Source organism: Manis javanica, chromosome 3 (genome assembly GCF_040802235.1).
Source record: "Manis javanica isolate MJ-LG chromosome 3, MJ_LKY, whole genome shotgun sequence".
Lineage (NCBI taxonomy): Eukaryota > Metazoa > Chordata > Mammalia > Pholidota > Manidae > Manis > Manis javanica.
In genome coordinates this window covers 71,112,688-71,139,070 of record NC_133158.1, presented here as the reverse complement: position 1 = coordinate 71,139,070, position 26,383 = coordinate 71,112,688, and the positions used below count along the sequence as shown (strand labels likewise).

At 37.8% G+C, this 26,383-nt stretch overlaps 1 protein-coding gene and 1 pseudogene across 8 annotated transcripts in view; both read left to right on the top strand.

The window, feature by feature from the left end:
- DZIP3 (DAZ interacting zinc finger protein 3) overlaps positions 1-5,294 on the top strand; it is a 95,335-nt gene extending 90,041 nt beyond the window's left edge. For all 8 annotated transcript variants that reach the window (XM_037017654.2, XM_073231701.1, XM_073231698.1 and 5 more), the window contains 4 exons: positions 1,048-1,168; positions 1,616-1,759; positions 1,846-1,950; positions 3,501-5,294. In XM_037017654.2, coding sequence (XP_036873549.2) covers positions 1,048-1,168; positions 1,616-1,759; positions 1,846-1,950; positions 3,501-3,611 — 481 coding nt within the window. In that variant the 3' untranslated portion in view covers positions 3,612-5,294. The remainder of the gene's footprint in view (positions 1-1,047; positions 1,169-1,615; positions 1,760-1,845; positions 1,951-3,500) is intronic.
- Positions 5,295-7,068: 1,774 nt separating this feature from the next.
- Positions 7,069-8,913, top strand: LOC140848398 (proteasome subunit beta type-3 pseudogene; annotated as a pseudogene).
- The last annotated feature ends 17,470 nt before the right edge of the window (positions 8,914-26,383 follow it).

Genomic DNA, 26,383 nt, shown 5'->3' with positions numbered 1-26,383 from the left:
TTTAAGTTGATGTATGCTATATAAGCACATCATCAGGTTTTAGTCCCCATTTCTTTAATTTTATTGAGACTCCTTACAGTTTCTTTGTTAGAGAACACAGTTAAAATGCAAGAAATCGTGATTTTACTGTGCTTATCAGAGTTCTGACTTTAGCAGAAAGATATTTAATTCTTCTCTAGAAATGAAGTTTCTTTTATCTTTACTCATATCTGAGGAAATAATTCTAGATTTCACCAATATTTTCATTTGAAGACCAACACTTACTTAATGTACATACTGTTTTGCTTTGAGATTAGATTATGGTGTTACAAATATACTAGTGAATAGATTATGCAAATAGAACTGTAATACAATTGTTATAAATATGTACATATAAAATGAAAATAGTAAATCAAAGGCAGTTTTACAAGGCTGATGACATGACACTTAATTTTGGAAAGAAAAATATTTCATCCCACCCTATTCTGCCAAAATTATATATGGAGGCTTTGGGTCAGTAGACCATGAAGTTGAAAAGGAACATATTGATTAAAATATTCCTAGGTTTACCACATAATTAATGTGTCTTTTAATCTTCACTTTCCTGTTTTGTATAATGTTTTTGTTTGAGTTTTACAAAAGTGAAACTGTTAACACTGATAAAGGAGAGAGGGACCACTAGTACATTACATAATTTAGAAGGAGAATTACAGTCATCAGTAAGAGATCACTGAGGAATATGGTAAAAGAGCTCAGTATGTAAGTAAGCAGATAAACTAAATTTTCACACAGTGCACTTCCAGAAACAGTCTGATTTGGGGAAAGAAACAAATACTAAATTTTATCACTCATGAGCAGAATAAGTATCATTAATGAATACAGGAGTTTTCATTCTGATTGGACAAAAATGCAGATAGACTTGTGATCACTTTTAAAAAATCAGATCTAAAGGGTCATATCTGTTTGCTGCATATCAATGATATGACAGGATTTTATATGGTATTGGGGGGGGCATATCCTCAAGGGAGTAAGGAAAATTATCACTGCTCTTTCCTTGATCTCTTTTAGAAAGGAGCTTACAGATTTCTTACGGAAATTGAAGGATGCTCATGGGAAGTCCTTATCTGGACTGACATTTGATGAAATTGTTTACAAGATTTCCCAATTTATTGACCCCAAGAGATCACAGGTAAAAAGAAACAAAACATATCTCTCTGCCCTAATGTCTAATAGTTTAACGTCTTAATTATCTCTGTAACATGTTCAGAAAAATCAATAACACGTAATTGTATTAAATCACCTTTTAACAATGAACAATTCAACTTGTAAAATGGTACAGGAAGTCTTTTTGAAACACCACCCCATCATTCTAGACTACAATTGGCTTTCAAATTTACTGTTGGTTACTTCGAATGATTCTAAAGGGAGAGATTTTTTTCTGATTTTCTGCAGACTTGTTTTAAAGGGCATACAGAGTTATCTTTGTCTTTACCTGTTTCTGAGTATTAATACCACTAACATTTTGTTTCAAGATTTCTCATGAATCTGATTGACCTCTACCCTTTTGCTAATTTTTAGTATACCCTCAGTTGTTCCTGTTTTAGAACACCTCTTTAAAAAAATAATTTATTTTCAGTGTCAAGGACAATCAGTGCCCAATGGTAACTGTGTTTCACCCAGCCACACTCCACCACAATCTAATGCTACCCAGCCCCCCAAACCAGCCTGGAGGCCCCTTGGTTCACAAGGTCCTGCCGCATGGGAAGGAGCCAGTAATTTGGTGAGACTGAGAGTGTTGATTTTAAATACATTTAAGTTTGGGAGAAAGAAATGAGTTGAATTTAACTTTATGTGTATTTTCCCTAGGATAATGAAGAAGAAGAAGAAGAGGAGCCCTGTGTGATCTGTCATGAGAACCTCTCTCCAGAAAACCTCTCAGTTTTGCCTTGTGCTCACAAATTCCACTCTCAGGTAACCCTTTAAACTTACTTTTTAATATTTTACCATAAATCAACTAAGCACAATTCATACTGCCTCACTTGAACTCATACATCATACATCGTCATGAAGCATGCATCATCATCCATTGCTGTGCCATGAATCCCACTGGATAGAACTCTGGGCATTTGGGTACCACACAGAAGCACCTGTTACCCCTTACTTAGGCATGGATTGCACTGTGCTTTCTCCAATCTCCATATACCTTCCAGAAGAAGGGACAACAATGAGACTGCAATGGCACAGAGCAGGCAGCTTCCTTGAGTAGACCTGGGGGAGAATGTTGATTGACACGGCAGTTCAGTGGCAGTTGAGCAGCAGTGCCACTTCGTCTTGACATGGTAAAAATAACACATAGTGTCCTTTGTCCACACCTAATGATGGCCCCCCGCTACCATTATAAACATAAGACCTTAACAGTCTGTCCAGACTCCTGTATTTCCTTTTAAGATGTTCAGCCTTAAATTGTGATGTTAGAAATACATAAGACTGGCATATCTTGTTGATTCTTGGCAGCTTGTGTAGATTAATTCCTGCTGTTGCTGCTGTGCAGATATTATTGACAGACAACTTGTGATCTGAGTTTTCTGTGGCAGAAATGTAATTTGACCCAGGAAAAGGTAATTTTACACAAGAATTGCTTCTCAGGGAAATGAACAATAGCCAGCTGATTCGAGTTGTAGCTGTAAAGCATCATTGCAAAGATATGTAATATCTGGTATAGAATTACATTTTGCATCTGCTCTGATATGAAGAGAGATATGCATGAAATGGCTAATTCCAAAAGATCAGGAAAGATACTTAGCATCCTGACTTTCCCATTTGAAGTTTTTAAAGTCCTAATCATTTAGAAAATAAATGTTTCACAAAACTTATTTTTTCTTTGCCATTGTCCATTGAATAGAAAGCACTTAATTTATTCAGGCTATTTTTTAGGGCTAGATGTAATGCGCCTCATATCTTGTACCTGTTATTAATGTTCTCTCATCTGACCTGGCTCTCCATTATTCATACAGGTAGAAATGGTTTGTTTTTGGAGAGGCAGTTTTCAAGCAAATGACTTAAAAGACAGTTCATAGCCAGAGTACTACTACTGTTATCAAAGCAAGAGCAATCTAAGGTGTATATCCATCATCTAGGGATTTTAACTTCAAAACACCATAAGCACTTGATACATAGTATTGGTGACTTTTGTATGTTTAGTTATGGCTTCTTCTGAATTATAAATGAGAGCAATATATGAAAAAAGAGAAAATATATAGGTTTCCTCAACTTCTTTGTTAGGGAGAACTGCTCCTCATCTGGAAAACTGGAGCTGGGGAGAGGATCCTAATGGAATAAACTGGTTGAAAGGTGTTGTGCAGTTCCCAGCTGTATTGTTTAGCAGACCACAGAGAAGGTGCCATTATTGCAGCAGCTGGCTTGGTAACCCACATGTCAGATTTGTAACTCTTACACAGAGAGTAACAGCTGCCTCTGCTAGGTCAAACTGAGAGACTGACATGAATATTTTTGCTCCTTAGTGCATTAGACCTTGGTTGATGCAACAGGGGACATGCCCAACCTGCAGACTCCACGTTTTGCTACCAGAAGAATTTCCTGGTCACTCCAGCCGGCACTTGCCCAAGATCTGACCCAAGAGGTTGACTATGCAAAGGAAATTCAGTTTTCAGACTCAAGAATTTAGTTCTGTCTTTTATTATGAGCTGATAGTGTGAATGATGTGTAGTAGATGCTCTTCAAAATTGTGCAGAAAAAGCTAGCTGATGTCATCAAAGCTGCAGCCAAAGAGGAGAGGACGAAACTTCAGGACTTGTGAACTGAACTGAAAGGGCTTACAGAAAATGGAATTTTAAATATCACACTATATTTGCCCTTATCTTCATAGGCATTTTTTTCCAACATAAACATGAAAGCTATTAACATATCTTAGGATGTCTTTTCTTGTCTGTTTTCCTCCTTATTCCACTTATTATTTACTTCCTTCCAAGTATACTACATTTGAATTTCATGAAATAGATTTAAGAGAAAAAGTAGAATAGTAAACAAATTGGAAAACTCCAGATTTTAGTGTACCTTTAAACTTGTAAACTGTTTACAAAAAACATAATTCAATCATTAAATTTTATCTCTATTCTTTTCTGTCCTCTTAAATATGTACCCACAAAGAGATTATGAGCTGCCTGAGAGTGGGAACCATACAGTGGTGTGTTGGAGCTGGCTTACAATGACTTGTGGGAGATGGTGATTGTTTAAGTTTCAGGAATATTGTAAGCCAGTTACCAGGTTCTTGGTAGCTTGAAATCTGCCATAGAGTATTTTTACCCTTGAGGCTGGTAAATGCTATAAAGGCCTCTCCTTCCCCTCAAGAACTAGTTGTTAAAACGTTTACTAGCACACCACTGGGACTGTCTGGTCCTCATGTGTTCCCAATGCTACACAGTAGGTGCCAGCCTAATATCTCAGAAGTAGAAAGCAGAAAAGGAGTTAATGTGCAAATTTAAGTCACTTGCTCTGTTGAATAATTGACATCTTAAGTTCATTTGTAAACATTCTCATTGGACTTTATCATTTACACTTTGGAGGAATTTTTTTTTTCTTAAAATTTCCTGTTCCATTTTCTCACGCTGGAGGGTATGGGGAACTTTTTATGTGTAACTGCTTCTTAGAACAAAGCTAATACCCAGTGGGCTAAATTGCATATCTAAAGCTTGTCACTGAGAATTTTCTTTCTTAGAGGTCAAAAACCTATTCTGAAAATAAGTATTGTGTAAATGCTGTAAGCGTTGTACATGTCTCTAGTTACAAAATTTTAAAAATTCAGTTACTTTGTAAGACAAATGTTACTTCGTCATGTTCTTTTCTGTGAATTAATGGAATTGAGACTGTGAATTAAGTGTTTCCTGACTCAACAACTATTTTATCTGTATATTTCAGTGCAGATGTATCTTGAAGTTACTTTAAATCTCTATTTAAAACTGCTTTTTCTGTAATTGTGTACTAAATATTTTTTTTCTGTAATGATAATAAACTGGAAAATGTAAAGAAAAAATATCCAAAAATGAAGGAAGTCATCTAGACACATAAAATGCTAAGACTGTCTCAGAATTGAAAAATTCATAAATGATAGAGCCTTTGATAATTATTTTAACAGCTCAAGTTCACGGTCATATAGCAAATTACTTTGTAAAACAAATGTTTCTTATTTTATGTTTACACCTGCAGTTTCATACAGGAATGTTTCTTAATTGAGCTATTTGTGTATTATGAGTTTAAATGTATCCTGAAACAACTTTAAATCTCTTATTTCAAACATCTATTTGTTTAGTAGTGCTTAAGTTATTTTTCTGTATGAGAAAGATTAGGAAAATATCCAAGAATGCAGTCATCTAAACTTATAAAATGCCAAGGGTGTATTTTGTAATCATAGAATGGCAGAGCTTATAGGGTCTTTAATAATCCTCTAGTATATTCCCTCATTTTATAGGTACACCTTGTCCAAGATCATGTGGTTAATTAGCAGCTGAGACAGTCCTAATATTTGAAGATCCTGACACTCAGTCACATGCTTCCTCCCCAAACTCATATTGCAAGATTGTAATGGTGCTGACCTGCCATTCTTGTCTTCAAGGATGGGGCCAAAGGACTTAACGTAATAGCTGACATATAGTGTAAATGTAGTAGGACTGTGGTATTGAAAGTCATGTCCAGTTCTACAGATGAAGGTATTGGGACTGTGATGCCATGGCTGCTGAAGGATCCAGAAACCATCCTGCCCAGAAATCCAATGAGGGAAGTGGCAATATTTCCATCAAAAACAATCTGTCAGTATCCAGTAATACCACAGCATCTGCTGTCAGAAGATGTCTTATAATGTTTCCTTCACATTTATACCCACATGTATAACATTTTTCAGCTTTTATGAAAATGTGTTTTTTAATCTTATCTGATCCACTATTAATGCTGGAATGGATATTCTCTCCTTATTTTACAGATGATTGTTGAAGGTCATAGCCTCATCTTGGCCTCCTGGGATTTGAATGCAGATGTCCTCCAGCTGTTCTCTCCCAGTAATTCACAGCTGCATCCGTATTTTGGATTGACTTTGTGCAAACAAAAAAAGGAGTTTTTATTGCTCTTAAATAATATTTTGCAAAATAAGAAAATGAAGCAAATGGTAAACCAATGATTGAATTGGACTAGGAATGTACTAATTAGTGTTTAAAAATACATAATAGGGGTAGGACATGGTGAGAAAAGTTTGATTGACTTTCCCTCCTATGTCTTGGTTTGCTTGAGATGTTCCAGTTAATTCATGGTGTTTGACATAATAGTGCCCCCTTTCACCTTCAACAGTGTCCCAGTCTGGATGATCAGTTATATCTTGTAGTTAATCCTGGGAAGGTAGGCTTTTTTTTTTTAAGCCAGATTCAAATTTAGCAAGAATCCTTCAAAAGTCATAGACTCTATATTAAAAATGCTCTTGGATACCTTAATACATTGCTTTTCAGATGAAAATGCTAGGATTATAGTAGCTGAGGAATAACTGGTTTATAACCAGGTAAAAATAATGAATTAATATCATTTATTGTAAAGATACATAGTTTCTGATTTTCTTCAGTCAGCAATTTTCAGAGATAACAGGCTCTTGCTCTTAAGTCTGAATACTGGGGCACATCACACACAGTTTGTTTACAAAGCATATTCCAAGAGGCCATCTGAGAATCTATGCTTGGAACGAGCACCCGAGGTATTCCGAAGCATGCTAAAGTTTGAAAATCCTTGATGGTGTAGAATGTAGCATTGTCAGGCAGATATAGGTTTGAATTTTTGAATTCCATCTCTAGCATGTTGTGTGATCATGAATAAATTATTTTCTCAACCAAATCCTCTTCTGTAAAATGGGGGAAAAAACTCTTTGCCTGACAGTTATTGTTAAATGACCATTTATTAGTCATCATTCCCAAAGCAGCAAACCTGTTTGAATGCACTTCTTGATAAAATGCTTAGATTTTATTTTTAATCTTCAACTACCATTATTAAAATGAAAAGAGAAAAGAATATAATTATTAGCCCTACTTCTGGGCCTAGATGGTGACCACAGACTTCCAGATCTTCCCCATGGGCTATTGACTGATCATCAGCCAAGCTGGGCTCACCATTGATGTTCAGAACATTGCTAGCGCTTCAAGTTCTAGCTAAACATGTATGGCTGAAGGAAAGCTGGCAGATCAAGCCCTAATGAGCATTGTGGCCAACCTCTTGTATGGGGAATAGTTTGTTCCCTAATACACTGAGCCAGTCATTGCTGGGTTGGATGCATAGACTTTTAAGTCTATCCTTTGCTCTCTAGACTTCACTGGCTGCCCCACAGTGACTGATGACCTGTGGTCAATGGCACCTGTGCTGAACAAATGTACAGGATGTGTGAGACCTTCTGGGAACCCAACATGGATCCCGAACATCTATTTGAAACCATCTCACAAGTCCCGCTGAATGTTCTAGACCAGGATACAGTGTCAGGCATAGGAATCATAGTCCACATCATTGAGAAGGACAAAGTCACCACCAAGACACTGAAGGTGACACAAATGAACTAACCCTCTTTTTCCAGAGCTCACTTTTTTTTTAATAGTTTTTCCTTATACATACATACAAACTGTCTTACACAATACACAAAAATTAACTCAATATGGAGTTTTGAGTTAAGTGATAAAGACTTGAATATAATATCTGAAATCATAAAACTAGCAGAAAACATAGGCAGTAAGCTCCTTGACATCATCTTGGTGATGATTTTTTTTGGATCTTACACCAAAAAGGCAACAAAAGTAAAATCAAGTAGGACTACATCAAACTAAAAAGCTGCATGACCAAAGAAACCATCAACAAAATGAAAAGGCAACCTACTGAATGGGAGAACATGTTTGCAAATCATAATTGAAAAGGGATTAATATCCAATACCTATAAAGACCTCCTTTAACTCAACAACAAAATAATCCAGTTAAGAAAAAGGCAGAAGACCTGAATAGACATTTTCCTAAAGACATAGAGATGGCCAACAGGTTATATGAAAAGATTCTCAGTATCACTAATCATCAGGGAAATGCAAATCAAAACCATAATGAGATAATCACTTCACACTTCTTAGGTTACTAAAACGGCAAGATAACATGTTGGCATAAGTATAGAGAAAAGAGAACCCTTGTACAGTGTTGGTAGGTATGTCAGTCAGTACAACCATTATGGAAAACAGTATAGAGATTCATCAAAAAATTAAACTACAAGATGATCCAGCAATTCTGGGTATTTATTGGAAGAAAACTAATTCAAAAAGAAATTGAACCCCTATGTTGTAACATTTATAAGAGCCAAGACATGAAAACAACCTGTCTACTGATAAATTAATGAATTTAAAAAAATGTATACATATATAATGGAATATTGTCCAGCCATAAAATGAATGAAATCTTGCCATTTGCAACAATATGGATGGACCTTGAGGACACTATGCTAAGTGAAATAAGTCAGACAAAAACAAATACTGTATGATTTCACTTTTATGTAGAAACAGAAAACCGAAGATCAAAGATACAGAGAACAGATTGGTGGTTGCCATGGGCAGGTGAAAATGAGCGTAGGGGGGTCAAAAGTTACAGATTTCTGTTTATAAAAGTGCTGGGGATGTAATCTACAGCATGATGACTACAGTTAACAATTACCATATTATATGTTTGAAAGTTGCAAAAGGAGTAGATCTTAAAAGTAGTGGATCTCATCACAAGAAAAAAAATTGTAACTGTATGGTGATGGATTTTAAGTAGAGTTCAGATGATCATTTTGCAATATATACAAATAGCAAATCATATGTTGTTATTCCTGAAACTAATATGTTGTATGTCTATTGTACCTCAATAAACATAATTTTAAATGAAGGGAGTAGCACTTATAATTTCCTTCAAGTTTTCCTTTGCATTCACCTCTTGGCTAACTATTTGACACAAAAGGCCTAGCTTTTGACATGCCTTTGTCACTTCTAGCTTTTGTGTTGAGGTAGAAACATGAAGTAAGTGACTCTCTTTTTCACTTGACCACATAGAGGCCATTGTAGGTTTATTATTTGGTTTGACTTCAATATTGTTGTGTCTCAGAACAGGGAGGCCCAGAAGAGGGAGAAAGATGGGGTAATGCCATTCAGTGGAGCAGAACACACAATTATCAGTTAAGTTTACCCACTTAAATGAGCACAGTTCATGGCACCCCAAAACAGTTCAATAGTACCATCAGAGAAAGGTCTGTGACAAAAGCTATTCCTCAGCAACTAAAAATGAAACCTTTTAATTGTAATTTTAATGAAGAGTGAATTGTTTTAATAAATTATGAACACATATTACCAAACTGTTATAAAATAAACCTAAACAGAAATTGAAAGCCAACATTTATTGGGTATATATTTTTTAATAGCCAGCACCTCTCACTACCCTCTGCCCAACTCCATCTTTAGTCAAGAGTTGGTTGATAGATGCTCCTTGAAGGCATGACAATAGCATAGATCATTGATAAGATCATAATTGTGTTTATTGAGTTCTTGTTAATGCTTGTCAAATGAAAGGACTATTTTTAGATTGGTGTACATCAAGAAGCATAGGCAAGGTCCCTGGCCTAAAGGAGCTAAGTCTTACAAGCAAGCATCTCAACCTCTCAAAGATAACTAGTATTAAAATGCAACACATTCAGTGTCAGATGAATTACACAGATTTGCTATAACTTTGCTCATTGCCAAGCTGGGGGAATCAGCTTCTCTTTGAAAATGGAGGAACAGGACTGGCTCTTGTTGACTTTCACTCTATCAGGATCCTTACCTTGGTTCCATCCACCTGGAATATTCTTTTCTTAGACTGCATGTTTCACTCTCTTTCAGTTCTCTGCTTAAATGTGACATCAATAGCTTTCCTTGACTACTATGATAAAAATAGACCTCTTCCCTACCACAAATACCTTTTTCCCTTGTTACCTGAAATTCAATTACTGTATTTCACACGATTCATGACAGCAGAAATCGCCTATCTTGTTCAACATTGTCTAGCCATTGCCTAAAACATTACCTGCCACAAACTAGGTACTCAGTAAACATTTGTTGAGTAAATAAGCCTTGTCAGCCAAGTGGAACTTACATAAGAGGACAGTAGCCATTCTAAGCAAGGACAAGGGCTTGAAAAGCAAGTGCTACTTAGAAAGTTCTTCTCAATCATGGTCCATATATGACTTTCTACTCTTCATGGGAATTTCAGTAATATAGGGGAAACTGGTAAAATACTGATGGACAGTGCAAAGGATTAGGCTTGCCATTATAATAATCCCTAGTTGATTTGTAGCCAGTGAAACTTTTTGTTGGGTCTGCTAATTATCCCTGAGCAAAGCTTATTGAAGAGACTTGGTTGGGTCATGAGATACACAGTTTTACAAAGCATATGATAGAAATATTGATGAGACTTTCAAAATAATTGGTTTATTTTTTCAGGATTTCCATGAACAAAAAAGAAAGACTAAAAATTATGACAGGATGAAAATGAAACCAAAGTATAATTTATTAAGGTTGATGAAACTTTTTGGCAAAACTGTATTACTCAGATTTCTTCCCAAATACTACCAATTCCTTCTCCCAAAAGGCCTGAGTAGACAAAATCCCACAAAACTGTAAAAAAGCCACTGAAGAAATGACAAACCCAAATGCTCTTCACTGTCAGCATCAGTGCTGCCCAGTCTATGCCACAAGATAGTGTCTGGCCTGGTCTATTTGGGTTTTTTAGCATGAGTCGGCATTTCCTCAAGATAGGAAGCAAACAGGATTTTCTCACATTCATGTTTTGAATGGTTAAAGCTCATCAAAAGGCATGATTTATGATAGGGCCAGCCATCACAGAGTGGGGCTACACACCAACATATTAGACCTTTGATAGAATTTTACTAAAGACTACTTTAAAATCATTTATTTATTTTAGTAATGTATGTTTTTCATTAAAAATTAATGCATGCCGATTATAAATTTTAGACTAGAAACATACAAGAAAAAAATAATGTATCACCCATAGTTCCAGCCCCTAGAATACCTTCTATTTCAACATATATGTATATATAATCTTGTTTAAATTTATATTTAATGCCAAGTTTCATTGCGTAAACATAACTAATAAAAAATTCAAAAATCACTCTCAATTCTTTGTTCTAATAAATCTAATATTACTGAACTTTAATTTTTTCTAGTCCTGATCCACATGCAAATGGCTGAGGTATAATTGTAGCATCAGTACAGTTTAATGTTGTTTTTGTCATTTGTCATTCATAGTAAAAAAAGAAATCCATCTTCTATGGCATAAACACAAGGATGAAACGTATACATCCAGAATTATAACTTCCATGCTCTTGTAGAGTCAACCTTGTAGCTCCAATCCTATTAACAACTTTAGTCTCTGGTTCAGGGAAACATATTTAACCAGCTTTTTTCTTAAGATAAGGCATACTGGCAACAATTTGATGATTTTCCAGTTCTAAATATATTCAATCTGGTGGCTTATAGAATAATGGGGTTTAGTCTTTGTCTTACACAGTTTCTTATGTTAAGATCTTTTGGACAAAAGCAAGGCTTTTTCCTTCTGGAATTTATTTAAAATGAATTAAAATATTGTATAAGAAGGTTTAGATTTTTCTTTTCACTTAGTTTTGTTTACATAGTCTTGCAAAGTTTTCTTTGTTACTACTACTTATTTCAGAAAAAGCAAAGTTTGACTTAAAACTATTGCTTCAATTCTAAGGCATTCCCATAAACCCATATTTTGGTATATCAAAATATAAAAAGTATTTTTCATAGAGTCATTTAAAATGTTACTTAACTTCACATATTAGGCCAGAATGGAGTTTCAGAATAATGAAACAACCAGAACTTAAGATAGCAATGTACTGGACAATAGATCCATGGAGAAGGACCATAATTTTCCACATATTTAAAATTTATGGTGTATCAGATTATTAGAAAGTTCTTCAGGAAATAAAAGTATTTAAAATCTGTTTTTGATGGGGAAGCTGGTATCAGTAACACTTTAGTTGAGAAAAAATATATAAAAACTAGATAATTAAAATAACAAACATTGGAGAATAATTTAAAAAGCCTGGAGTTTAGAACCATGGTTCCAGAGAGAAAGCAAGTCTGCCATTTCAACTCAAGGCATATTGAAGGCTCAGGGCATGGATGCTGAGAAGTAACTACATATTGCTCAAGAAAGTATTGGATTAAGGAGACAAAAAATAAAATGGAGTTCAGGGCTACTAACAACTAGAATCTAAGATACCAATGTCCCAGAGATGAAAGAACTGTAGAAAAGTGAGACTGACATTATGCACTTTTCCCATGGAAGTAATTGCTAATTTCTAAACTGTACAAGTGTCAGACAAGAATCTGGAAGTTAAGAAGAAAGCTATTGCTAAAAGGCTATAAAGCTAAGCTGAGATTTAGGCATTCTGATTCTAGAGCAAAACTTATGAGGAAAAAAACACCTGTTTTTGGTCTACTGTTGGAACACTTTACTTCCAGTCATCCAAATGTGTGTGGGTTGTGTCTTCCCTAACACCAAGAAATTTTCCAACTCTCCAGTGGCTGTACAGTGTCCTGTGAATTTAACTCCATTTTGACACTATCTACCTGGAGATAGCATCATATCCCACAGTTAAAAATTCAGTACCAAAAGAGAACAAAGTGGTGTGAGTAGAGCAGCGGAAATCTCCTCCCAAAACCATACATATTTTTGAAAATACAACAAATACAACTAATCCTAAAAGAGAGACCAGAAGACACAGGACAACAGCCAGACTACATCCACACCCACGAGAACCCAGCGCCTCGCAAAGGGGGTCCAGCGCCCAGCGGGACCCAAGCGCCCCTCACCCCAGCTCCCGGCAGGAGGAGAGGAGTTGGAGTGGGGAGGGAGAGGGAGCCCAGGACTGCTGAACACCCAGCCCTAGCCATCCACACCAGAGCACAGAGACACAGTGCATGCGTGGGGTGCTGGAAACTAGGGAAACAGGACAGTAAGACCTGTGAGTGGGTCCTGCAGCTGGCACCCTGGGGACAAAGAAAAGCGAGTGCTTTTTGAAAGTCTTAAAGGGACAGGGACCCCACAGCTGGACGGAAGTGCCCTGGGACACTTAGCCCAGCAGCTGCAAATCCCGGGGAACTCTGGGCACCCGAACCCCCACAGCGCAGCTTGGAGGCCCCTCACCATGATAAACGGCCTCCTGCCTGTTCCCCCTCTGATGCGGCTCCGCCATAATGGAGCAGCAGCCTGAGGCAGGCCACGCCCACAGCAACTGCAGAGCTAAATAAACTCCATAGTGGCCAGGCAAGATCAGAATTCCCATCTGCATGCAGCTGCCCAGCACAAGCTGCTAGAGGCCACTGTTATCCCAGGAGAGGAAGGTCATAAACTGGCAAGAAGGGACTTTCTCTTACCCAACACACACGCCAGCTCCCCACAAATATATCTATCATCATGAAAAGGCAGAAGAAATTGATACAGACCAAGATCACAGAGGCAAACCCTGAGAAGGAGATAGATCTAACCAGTCTTCCTGAAAAAGAATTAAAAATAAAGCTCATAACCATGCCAATGGAGCTGCAAAGAAATATGCAAGAGCTAAGGAATGAAGTCCGGAGGGAGATTACAGATGTCCGGAGGCAGATTACAGAAATGAAACAATCTCTGGAAGGATTTATAAACAGGATGGATAAGATGCAAGAGGCCATGGATGGAATAGAAACCAGAGAACAGGAACACATATAAGCTGACATAGAGATAAAAGGATCTCCAGGAATGAAACAATATTAAGAGAACTGTGTGACCAATCCAAAAGGAACAGTATCTGCATTATAGGGGTACCAGAAGAAGAAGAGAGAGAAAAAGGAATAGAAAGTATTTGAAGAAATAATTGCTGAAAACTTCCCCAAACTGGGGGAGGAAATAATCGATCAGACCATGGAAGTATACAGAACTCCCAACAGAAAGGACCCAAGGAGGACAACACCAAGACACATAATAATTAAAATGGCAAAGATCAAGGACAAGGACAGAGTTTTAAAGGCAGCTAGAGAGAGGAAAAAGGTCACCTACAAAGGAAAACCGATCAGGCTATCATCAGACTCCTCAACAGAAACCTTACAGGCCAGAAGAGAATGGCATGATATATTTAATGCAATGAAAGAGAAGGGCCTGGAACCAAGAATACTGTATCCAGCACGACTATCATTTAAATATGAAGGAGGGATTAAACAATTCCAAGACAAGCAAAAGTTGAGGGAATTTACCTCCCACAAACCACCTCTACAAGGTATTTTAGAGGGACTGCTCTAGATGGGAGCACTCCTAAGGCTAAATAGATGTCACCAGAGAAAATAAAATCACAACAAAGAAAGCAGACCAACCAAATACTACTAAAGGCAAAAAATAAAATCAACTACTCACAAAAGCAGTTAAAGGAAGCACAAAAGAGCACAGAATAAAACAACCAACATATAAAGAATAGAGGAGGAGGAATAAGAAGGGAGAAAAATAAAGAATGACTAGACAGTGTTTAAAATAGCTCAATAAGTGAATTAAGTTAGACAGTAAGATATAAAGAAGCTAACCTTGAACCTTTGGCAACTACGAATCTAAAGCCTGCAATGGCAATAAATACATATCTTTCAATAATAACCCTAAATGTAAATGGACTGAATGCACCAATCAAAAGACACAGAATAATAGAACGGATAAAAAAGCAAGCCCCATCTCTATGCTGCTTACAAGGGACTCACCTCAAACCCAAAGACTATAGGAACAAAGAAAGACTGAAGGAACAAAACAGCAGCAGAATCATAGAACCTAAAAATAGACTAACAGTTACCAAAGGGAAAGGGACTGGGGAGAAAGAGAGGGAAGGGAAGTATAAGGGTGGGGAAAAAGAAAGGGGACATTACGATTAGCATGTATAATGTGGGGGGGGCATGGGGAGGGCTGTGCAACACAGAGAAGACAAGTAGTGATTCTACAGCATCTTACTACGCTGATGGACAGTACTGTAATGGGGTTTGTGGGGGAGATTTGGTGAAGGGGGGACCCTAGTAAACATAATATTCTTCATGTAATTGTAGATTAATGACAACAAAATTAATTAATTAATTTAAAAAAATTCAGTTCCACAAGAATGTCCCCCACCCCAATTCAGATGCCAGTCATGGGTCCAGGTTGTCACCTGGGCTTCTAACCGTAAGTTAGAGGTTCCCCTTAGCTCCTTTTGGGGTATAATAATTCACTAGAATGATTTACAAAATGCAAGAAAACAGTTATTTACTAGTTCATTAAAAAGAATACAACTGAGGAACAGCCTGATGGAAGAGATAGAGCAAGGTAGCAGGAAGTGGGGGCAGAGCTCCCATGCCCTTGCCAGGGATGCTGCCCTTCCAACACTTTCATGTGTTCACCAGCCCGTGTCTCTCAGAACCTTGTAGTTTAGAGACTTAACATAGCATGATTGATTGAATCCCTGGCCATTAGTGATTGACTCAGCTTCTAGCCCTTCTCCCCTCCTCGTAGGTCTGGGAATATGGCTGAAAGCTCTAGCCCTCTACACATGGCTGGTTTCCCTGACAGTCAGCCCCCATTACAGGCTTTCCAAAATTACCTTATTAACATTAAATCAGGTGTGGTTGAAAGGGGCTTGTTATGAATAAAAAAGATACCTTTATCACTCATCACTTAGGAACCTCCAATGGTTTTCAGGGCTCTGTGTGAAGAATGAGGGTGAAGATCAAGTATATATTTCTTATGATCAAGTACAGTGTCTCAGAATTGGATATCAGGGCTCAGAGACGATAGTCATTCTGCTGAGACCCCTAAGAATCTTAGGGGTAAGGACAAACCAGGAATAGACTTGATTGGATCAAAGTAATCTGCTCATGCTCTACTATTGGAAGATAAAATATCCCTAGAGGGAGATAAGTATAATCTGGAGTCTTCTCAGTTATTTTATACATGAAAACTGGAATTCCACAAAGAAAATTATCAAGCCTGCTAAGAAATAGGACTAAGTGACTGTAAACCAAGAGATACTACAGACAACAGAAATAGACCCACAGGTATTCTAGATGTTGGAGTTAAGAGACAAAACTCTAAAATAAATACGACATATATTCAAGAAGACAGAAGATAATATATTAGAATTTTATTAAGAATAAAAATTTCAAAACAAAATATTAAGTATAATTTAGCATTAATAGATGTGTTGAATGGTACAATAGCAGAGAAGAGGAAGAAGACTGATAAATAGGAAGATACAGTGGTAGAAAACTGAAAATGCAGAAAAGTGTAAAAGTAAAAGAACCTAACATATATGTAATTGGATTCCCAGAAAGAAAAGAGAGAATTGGTCAGAAGTCTTACTTGAAGAGATAATAACTAAGAAATTTCCAAAACTGACAAAAGAAATCAAACCATAGATTGAGGAAGCTATTCAAACCCCAAGCAACATTTAGAAGAAGAGGAGAAGGTTGGGGACAGGGAAGGGGGAGCCAGGTAGGGGGAGGAACAGATGAGAAGAACCTGCTGCTACCAGACTCAGATACACAGAGAAAAAGTGCTGGCTGGGAAAATAAGGCATCTTAAAATATTACAGGATCTAAAGAAACTGCAATGGAACTGATAGCTGATTTTATACAAGAAACAATGGAAGCAAGAAGATAATGCACCAATGTGGTTAAATGCTGAAAAATAATAATGGCCAATTCAGAATCCTATTTCTAGTTAATATATCCTTTAAACAGGATCAATCAATGCCTCTCAGGCAAACATAAATTGAATTTATTGCCTGTAGTCCCTCATTTACTAAAAAGAGTTCTTTAGGCAGAAGAAAAATGTTCCTAAATGGAAGCACTTTAATTCAGGAAAGAATAAACAGCACCCAAAGGGGTAAACAATCAAATAAGCCTGTATTAATATAAAATATTATAAAGCAATAATACATAAAGTTTAAAATAAACATTGAATTAAAACTTATGACAAAAAAATGTAAAGATTGTGAGTTAAAATTCTTATATTATTCAGGAAGTGATCAAATTTAGTTTTAACAAAATGCTAACTCTAATTATGATGCATATCATCTCCAGGATAAATTATAAAGAGAACATATTATCAAGCCAATAAAAATAAAATGGGATAATAATACTTGATTAAGCCACAAGATGGCAAGAAAGAAAAAAAGAATAAAGGAAAAAGACCTAACATCCATAGAAATGGTAGTTTTAAGAGAAAATATATTGGTAAGTTACATTAAGTAACAGTGACCTAAATTTTCTAACTGAAAGATAAGGATTGCCGGCTCAGACAATAAAGATAAAAGAAGCAAAGACAACAATAACTGCTTTTTGTTTTGAAGGGAAACATCTTAAATATAAGAACACCCATATTGAAATTAAAAGTATATAAAAAGTAATATGCAAATGTTAACCTTATTAGCTTGCCATATTTATATTATCAGATGAAATAATCTTTCAAGTAAGGATTTTTACTAAAGTGAGAGAGATACTGGTAAAACTTCACAATCCTCAATTTGGGCATATATAATAATAAGCCTTTATAAAACTGACATAAAGTAAAAGGAGCAATAGATGAATCCATAAACATAGTGGGATATTTCATATACATGTCTCAATAATAGAATAAGCAGACCTTATTAACCTATATCAATACCTGCAGCATACATGTTTTCTTCAGCTACACTTGGAAAACTGACCAAAGCATCCCATATACTGTGCCATAATAAAGCACTTGTCAACAATGTTCAAAGAGCTGGAATAATACAAAGGATATTCTCTGACCACAGTAGACTTGAGCTAGAAGTCAGTATCAAAAGTGAACATAGGGACTTCCAGTTTCTGGTTCAATATGAATGAATAGGGCTTAGCAGGCATCACTCCCAGCCTGACAATGAGAAAAGTGCTGAACAAACTGAAAATCAACAACTCTTCTTAGACCCATTTGAGAATTGAAGTCATAGAGCAAGTTGTGCTGTAAGTGGGAAATGAGACTACAGAGAATTACAGCCTGCCGGGAGCAGAAGACTCTGATGGAACCAGCAAAGAGTAAAAACACTTAAAAAACAATTGGCTAACTGTTGGAGACTGTCTGTGGACTAGCATGAAAAAGGAATCCTACTGCAATTCCAGTATAAAGGAAAGCCTCCCTTATGAAGTTTGTTATACCTCCAGGAACTCCACAAAATTCTCAGGGTGAACATAAGAGAAAAATCCCTTTGTGTTTCTTTACTAAGACACAAAAATGTACAACTATAAAAGGACAGATTAATAAACTGGATTTTATTACAATTAATATTTCATGTTTGTAATAAAACAGTTGACCTATGGGACTTTGGGCTACAATAACATGCATCTTTCTTGCAGAGTGAATCCTTTCAATAAAAGTAAAATATAGAATATGCTAAATTGGCTCCCCAAAATTTTGGGCTTTGGAGATTAAACAAATATAAAACTAAATTGTAGTGGTGATTGTATAACTGATTAAATTTACTAAATATCTCCAAACCATAAACTTACAATGGATGAATTTAATGGTATGTAAATTAAAACTTGTTTTTTTACATAACTTATTAATAAAGCAAAGAGGGAAGCCGTATTTGGGAGAAGTTACTTGAGATACACATATAAGACAGACTTTAATTCAGAATACATAAAGAATTTCTACAAATAAATAAGAATAAAAAGTGAACTTAATAAAACAAAAGACAGGAACAGTCACCTCACAAATAAGGATATTCAAATAACTAAAACCATATGAAAAAATGGTCAACATCCTAATCATCAGAAAGCTACAAATTAGAACTGCAATGAGATAACCACTGCACCCACAGAAAAATAACTAAAATGAAAACCTAAACTACCAGATTTAGGAAAAAACATGGGAAAATTGAAACTCTTACTAGTTTGCTTGTAAGAATATAAATTGACAAACGCTTTGGAAAAGTGATTGCAAGATCAACCCAAGCTAATAGATCTACTCTACAATAAGTTCAATTCTAGTATTAAACACAATATAACTGTGTATATATGTACAAAAATACATGTACAGTTATGTTCATCATATTATTCATAAGGGCTCTGAACTAGAAATAACCTCATTGACGAGAGAAGGGGTAAATTGTTATATTCTTAAAATGGAGTATTATAAAGCAATTAAAAAGAGAATATTATTTCTCCCCCCAACATTATGGATAAATCATGCAGACATATTTTTGAATGAATTAATACAAATAAAAATGAGTACAACTACCTGATTCTATTCATATAAAGTTCAAAAGATAAAAGATAAGAAACTATTCTCTGATGGAAAATGTGCCTAGGGATGGACAAGAGAAGTCTGGACTTCATGTAATATATGTATTTTGAACTACACATTTAAGATCTATGTATTCTGCAATATTTATGTTGGGTTACAAAAATTAAGGCAAAAAATATACACTGAGGAGACAGGTCCAAGATGGCAATGTAGAAAAAGCCTGAACCCATCTCCTCCCATATACACATTGGATCTGTACCTATATAAAGAGCAATTAATTCTGAGGAAGAATGGAGGCTAGAGTAAACACCTTCTTTGCAGGGATAAAAGATCACATAAAAAAGCAGCAGGAGAGACAGAGACATGGTAATGAAGGGAGTTTGACCTCTTATACAGACCTCCAGTAGGGATATATATCACTACAGGACCAGAATGCAGATTTGCCTGCCTAGGGATGCAGAAAATAACTGTGATTTAAAGAACAACCACACTATAAGTGAAGAAAACTGATTTTCAGAACTAAAGCACACACTCAATGGCAGGAGAACAGCTGGAACCCTCTCCAGGACCAGAGGTGCTGTTAAGCACCCTGGTTTATGTTCTCCCTGCACATTGATAGTGTGGACAAGAGAAAGGTGAGCACCATTCTTTGCATTCCCCCTCCTCACACCAACAGTGTGAATGGGAACAGTGTTAGGGCACACACACCAGCTCCTGATATAACTGAGGCAGCCTCCTGGCCCCTGTCCATACCCCAAACACCCCCCCCCACCAAAGATCTAGCAGTCCCAACAAGGTGGCAGTATTGCAACACTCATGCTGATTCATCCTACCTGCACCCTTTCCATCCCCACTTGTCCCATTAGCACATCTGACTGATGCCCAAAGAGGCCCTTACTTCTGATTACCCCATCTGTGTGGCCCTGGCTCAGTGCCCATGAAGGAGACTCCTCAAATATGCCCCACTGCTCCAGGCCATTCTACTAGTGCAGCCCTAGCCAGTGCCCATCCAGGAGACCACCCAGACCACGCTTTAGGATCCCTGGCACTGGGATACCCTGGATCAGCTCACTCAGTCTCCAGTCAGCCTGCCAAAACCTTCAGGTTCCTGCACTCTACTCAGGGGACATTCCCTCACAAGGCTATGCCTTCAAGACTGGGAGAGGCAGCCCTTTGCCTAATCCATGGAAATAAACACAAGAAACGCAAAAAAAAAAAAAAATGAGGAGACAGAAGAATATTTGAAAGAACAAGATAAATCTTGAGAAAAAGAACTAAAAGAAACAGTTGAGCCATCTGCCTGATAAAGAGTTCAAAGTAATGGTTATAAAGATGCTCACTGAACTTGAGAGAAAAATGGAGGAACTCAGGGAGGACTTCAACAAAGAAATATAAATATTAAAAAGAACCAACCAGAGCTGAAAAATACAATAAATGAAATGAAAAATACACCAGGGGGAATCAATAGCAGATTAGAGGATGCAGAAGAATGGATCAGAAATTTGGAAGACAGAATAATGGAAGTTACTCAAGCTGAAGAGCAGAAAGAAAAGAGAATAAAAATAAATGAGAATAAGTTAAGGAACCTCTAGGACAACATCAAACATCCTAACATTTGCATTATAGAAGTCCCAGAATCAGAAGAGAAAGAGAGAAAGGGTTGGAAAACTCATTTGAAGTAATAGCAGAAAATATTCCTAACCCAAGGAAGAAGGCAGACATACAGATGTGCACAGAATGTCCCAAACAAGAAGAACCAGAGGAGGTTCACACAAAGACACATCACAATTAAAATGTCAAAAATCTAAGACAAAGAGAGAATCTTAAAAGCAGCAAGAGAAAAGTAATGAGTTGCATACAAGGGAAACCCCATAAGGCTATCCACAGATTTTTCAGCATAAACTCTACAGGCCAGAAAGAAGCAGCATAATATATTCAAAGTGCTGAAAGGAAAAAAAAAAATCCTACAACCAAGAATACTCTACCTGGCAAGGTTATCATTCAGAATTTAAGGAAAGATAAAGATCTCCTCAGATAAAGGCAAGTTAAAAGAGTACATCACCACTAAGCCAGCCTTACAAGAAATGTTAGAGGGACTTCTTTAAGAGGAAAAGAGATGGCCATAACTAGAAAAATCCTATGAAACGAAACAAAATTCACTGATAAAAGCAAACAGATAGCAAAGGTAGTATACCAGTCATTTAAAAGTTAGTATTAACATTAAAAGAAAATAGTAGTAAAATCAATCACTTAAATAATTAGTTAAGGGCATCACTAAATAAAAAGGTATAAAAAACCTACATACATGAAATGAGGAAAAACAAGAGTAAGAGAAAGAAAGCACTGCTAGAGTGCAAAAAAGCAACCATCAATTTAGCATAGACTGCTATATCCGTAAGGCATCATATATAAACCCCATGGTAACCACAAACAAAAAACCTGTAATAGATACATAAAATATAAAGAGAAAGGAATCCAACCATAACACTAAAGAATGTCATCACACACAAGAGAAGACAGTAAAAAAAAAAAGAAAGGAACAGGGAAGAACAAAAACAACCAGAAAACATTTAACAAATGGCAATAAGTACATACCTACCAATAATTGCTTTACATGTACATGGACTAAATTTTCCAATCAAAAGACATAGGATGACTTTTGAAAAAAAGGCTTAACATCATTATTCATCAGGGAAGTGTAAAGCAAAACCCCAATGAGATATCATGACACACCAGTGAGAATGTCTAATATCAACAGGACAAGAAATAAGAAGTGTTGGTAAGGAAGTGGAGAAAAGGGAACACTTACACGCTGTTAGTGGGATTGTAAATTGGTGCAGCTGCTATGGACAGCAGGATGGGCCAGGGAAGTGTTCTTAGATATGGTGCCAAAAGCACAGTCTACAAAAGGAGGACCTGATAAATTGGACTTCATTTGAAAGTAAGAACTTCTGCCCTTCAGAAGATTCTAGTAAGAGAATAAACAGACAAGCCAGAGACTGGGAGTAAATAGATTCAAATCACATCAGTTATGTTTTTCCAGTATGTATAGTCTCAAAATGCAATAATAGAAAAACAAATCCTTAACAGCAAAAATTTTAGAATATATGTGAATGTACATATACACACATACACATATATATTCACACACCACAATGAGATGCCACTATGCATTTATTAAAATGTGTAAAATTAAAGATATTGAACATAGCAAGTGTTGTAAAGCATGTGGAGCATACAGCTCTCAGGAATATAAAATTCCCCTTTAGAAAATAGTTTAGAAATTTCCTATAAAGCTACATGCCTTGTATATGACCCAGCCATTCCACTCACAGGTATTTACCCAAGAGAAATGGAAGTATATGACCGTACAAAGGCTTATTCAGGAATGTTCATTGAAGCTTTATTTGTATTAGTCCTAAACTGAGTAACACCCCTAAAATAACCCAAACACTTCTCTGAGCTGTTTTTACTCATAGCACTTCTGACACCAAATGTAGGGCTTTTCTCCACACCAACAACTAGTTTCCAACTCTCTGAAAACCAACTGGGTGCTCTAAAATTCAATTAAATTCTGAAACCAACCACCTGGAGTTAGTACAGACCTCACAGATTAAGGGCTCAGACCCATAAGACTTCACCAACTTTGGATGCCAATCACAAGTCACTGGCCTTCCAGATTTCTGTGTGAGTGGCTATGTAATGGATCATAGCAGGTATGATCCTTCTTCCAACAACACCCTCCTCAGGGATAATAATTTGCTACAATGGCTTACAGAACTCAATTTACTATTACTTTTACTACATATTTTTCACTATTTTGCTTTACTATTACTTTTAAAGGAATGCCCTTCAATCACTATCTCTGTTTATTACCAACAATACAATGCAGCAACAGCCAGATGGAAGAGATGAACAGGGCAAGGTAGGGGGCAAGGAGCACAGAGCACCTATGCCCTCTCTGTGTGTGTAAATTTCCAGTACTTGCGTTCACCAACTTGGAAGCTCTCTGAACCCTGTCATTTAGGGGGTTTTATGAGGTCTCTTACCAGACATGGGTACTTGGTCTTGTTGGGAGAAGGAATTCAGGAATAGAGGAAAAAGGTAGTTGAGCATTAAGAGTTCATTTGGAGAAAAAGAATTTAGTGAAAGACAGAAGCACAAGCCCTAGAGTTGGGTGTGGGCATACCCAGAGGGAGTCAGGCTGAGGAACAACAGGGAGCCATTTCTATGTAAAGGGAGATGAATACTCACTGAGTGAGGTTAGGTTTCAAAGGGGCCAAGTGGAAGTTTTTCAGGGTTTGGGCTTGCTCCACCCTCACATTGGGTGGGAGCTTTGGCTATATTTGGTTTCCCTTGGAACTGTCATGGCACAGGGAGACACGATTTTTACTGTATTAATGAGTGTATAATGGATTTGGGGGTGAAGTTAGGGTCAACCTCTCCTCCATCTTGGAACCATCAGGTTTTGCCAGTCTGTTATCTATATTCTCATACCCCTCATCCTACGAGAATAGCTTACATGGAATGTGTAGAATCTAAGCAAGCATCTGGCCAAATGTGGACATTGGCCAAAGTCCTCCTCCCTGTCCCTGCTCATGCTGGGCTATCTACCTACTATGACCCATTACATAGGCACGACTGATTAAATCATGGGCTGTTGGTGACTAATTTCCCATCCCTTTCTCATCCCTGGAGGTGGGGCTGCACAGTGCAGGGCAGTCACCCTCGTGGCCGTGGGAAGCCAGCCTAAGGCTTAGCTCTGGTTATCACCATCTCTCAGGGTGTGTTTGTCAAAGAGATACTCTGCCATGTCAGATTCAGGGCCTTCATCTTGTACAAGTTGGTCACCTAGTGCAGATATTTGATGGCCTTCACCTGCTCACTCAGGGCCTCAGTGAAGTTGCAGGCCACCCCAAAGTGAGCCACTTTGCCATATTGATTACTGATTACTTTGAATTAGAGCAACTGGAGAAACAGCTGATACAAGTGGGATACTCTGACTCGCCTCTGTTCCTGCCGCCCCCTCGCCCCCCTGCCTCACCCCTGAAACCAGGAAGTCATCTCCCATATGGAAGCTACCCTCCCTGCACGAGGAGGTGGAGAGACAGCCTCGTCCACAGAGCCACTGAATTCAAGCTGAGGAGGCTGCCTAAATAAGTCCTGTTACTCTTTTACTAATGTACTACCTCAGCCCGAATGTTGTTTAGAATTCCTAATTAAAGGTCCCAAAGCAAAGGTTTCTTTGTCCTGTCAATTCCTCAAAGATTTATGTTTCTTTGTCTAAAATGCATAAAAGCTGCCAGTTTGGTCATTTCTTCGGGTCTCAATTTTATCACTGGGTGTCCATTTGTACATAGTAAGACTTGAATTTTTTTCCTCCTGTTAACCTGTCTCATATGAATTTGATCAGACCAGCTACAAGAACCTTGAAGGATAAAGGAAAATTCTTCATCCCCAACGAAGGCACACAAAGGGGGGCATTTTTGTCTGTGGCCAGTCTGTGCAGCTCCAGTTGTGACTGAGTTGCACTTTTTCCCAAGAGTAATGTGTACTCCGTTGCGTTCAGCCCCTACACCCAGGGCTCACAGTCTGCTTTCCTGATACCCTGAGGGAAGATTCAGCCACCTCCGGGTTCTGCAGCTTCATCAGCTTCTCAGCATGTTCCCTCTCCTCATGAGACCGGTGGAGAAAGTACTTGGCGAAGTTCTTCAAGCCACAAGATCAGGGTCAAGTAGGAAGACACGGACAAGTAGACGCAGTAGGCGTAGACCTGCAGGCTGCTGGGGGGTTTGTGGTGGCTCCCAAGTCCTGGTGGCAGTTCTGGTGCACCTGCAGGTGGCACAGGAGTTGGGATGGTGGCAACAGGGAGGCGGGGGCCTCAGGGTGCCAGCCGGTGCTGCAGTGTGGCTGAGGGCTGGCTCTGAGCAACTGGCCCGGTGAGGTGAAGGACCTGAGCCAGTTCTTCCAAGCGCTTCTGAAGCAGGAAACCTCTGTTACTTTGTGAAGACTATTTTATTTTTTTTGATCGTTCTGTTTTGTTTTTTCAAGTGAGCACTAAATTTCACATAACAGTATGGTCATTACATCCTCAGGAGGCTGCCATAGTCAACTGGAGCAGAGATACAAAGACAGATCCCACCCAGATTCACCACACTGCTGGGTGGATCTGGGCTTCTCTGGCTTTCTACTGATCCTATCCCCAGAAAGCTTTGAGTTTCAGTCATTCCCTGCATTCTGTTCTCATGATACTCACAGAATGACCCTGGAAAAAAATCACCATATATTCACCTATCACTCCTAAAACTATGCTTCCATTAAAAAATATATTTTTTAAACCTGGGATGCACAACAGGAGAAGGAGGATGGTGCCCAGGGAGGAGAGGATGACTCAACAAAGCATGAGTTTGGAGTGGGGTGAACACCATTTACTAGCTACATAACCTTGGGAAAATCATTTTAACCTCTCTGAGTGGTAATTTTCTCATTAAAAAAAAATAATAGCAATTCCTACCTGATAGACTTGTCTCGAAGGTGTAGATGGAAGAATGAAACGGTGCTTGGCTGAAGGAGGAGCTCCCTGAGGAGCGCTGTCTCTCCTCTCTGCTGCTGCTTAAAGCCCCCTCCTTACAGCAGCGATTTTCAGTGAGTGTGCCACCCCAGCTGAAGCCCCAGGTCAGGTGTAAACTGTAAATGAGGTTCTAAGCTGGTGGGCCTCAAGCACAGCTAGGCTACACACTAGTATCACCTGGGGAGATGAAGAGTGAGAAACCCAATGCCTGGGTTCGACAACCAGAGGTTTTGGGTATGGTCTGTGGCACAGCTGGGAGTTTGGGCTATTTAAAAGCTTCTCAAGAGATGTTAATAGGAGGCTGAAGCTGTGAAACACTTTTCTAATTCTGCTCAAATTAGAGTGTGCATTGAGTCCCTGGGGATCTTGTTAAAATTCAGATTCAGATTCTGTAGGTCTGAGATTCTGCGTTTCCAATAACCTCCCGACAGATGCTGATGCTCTTAGTCCTGTGATGAC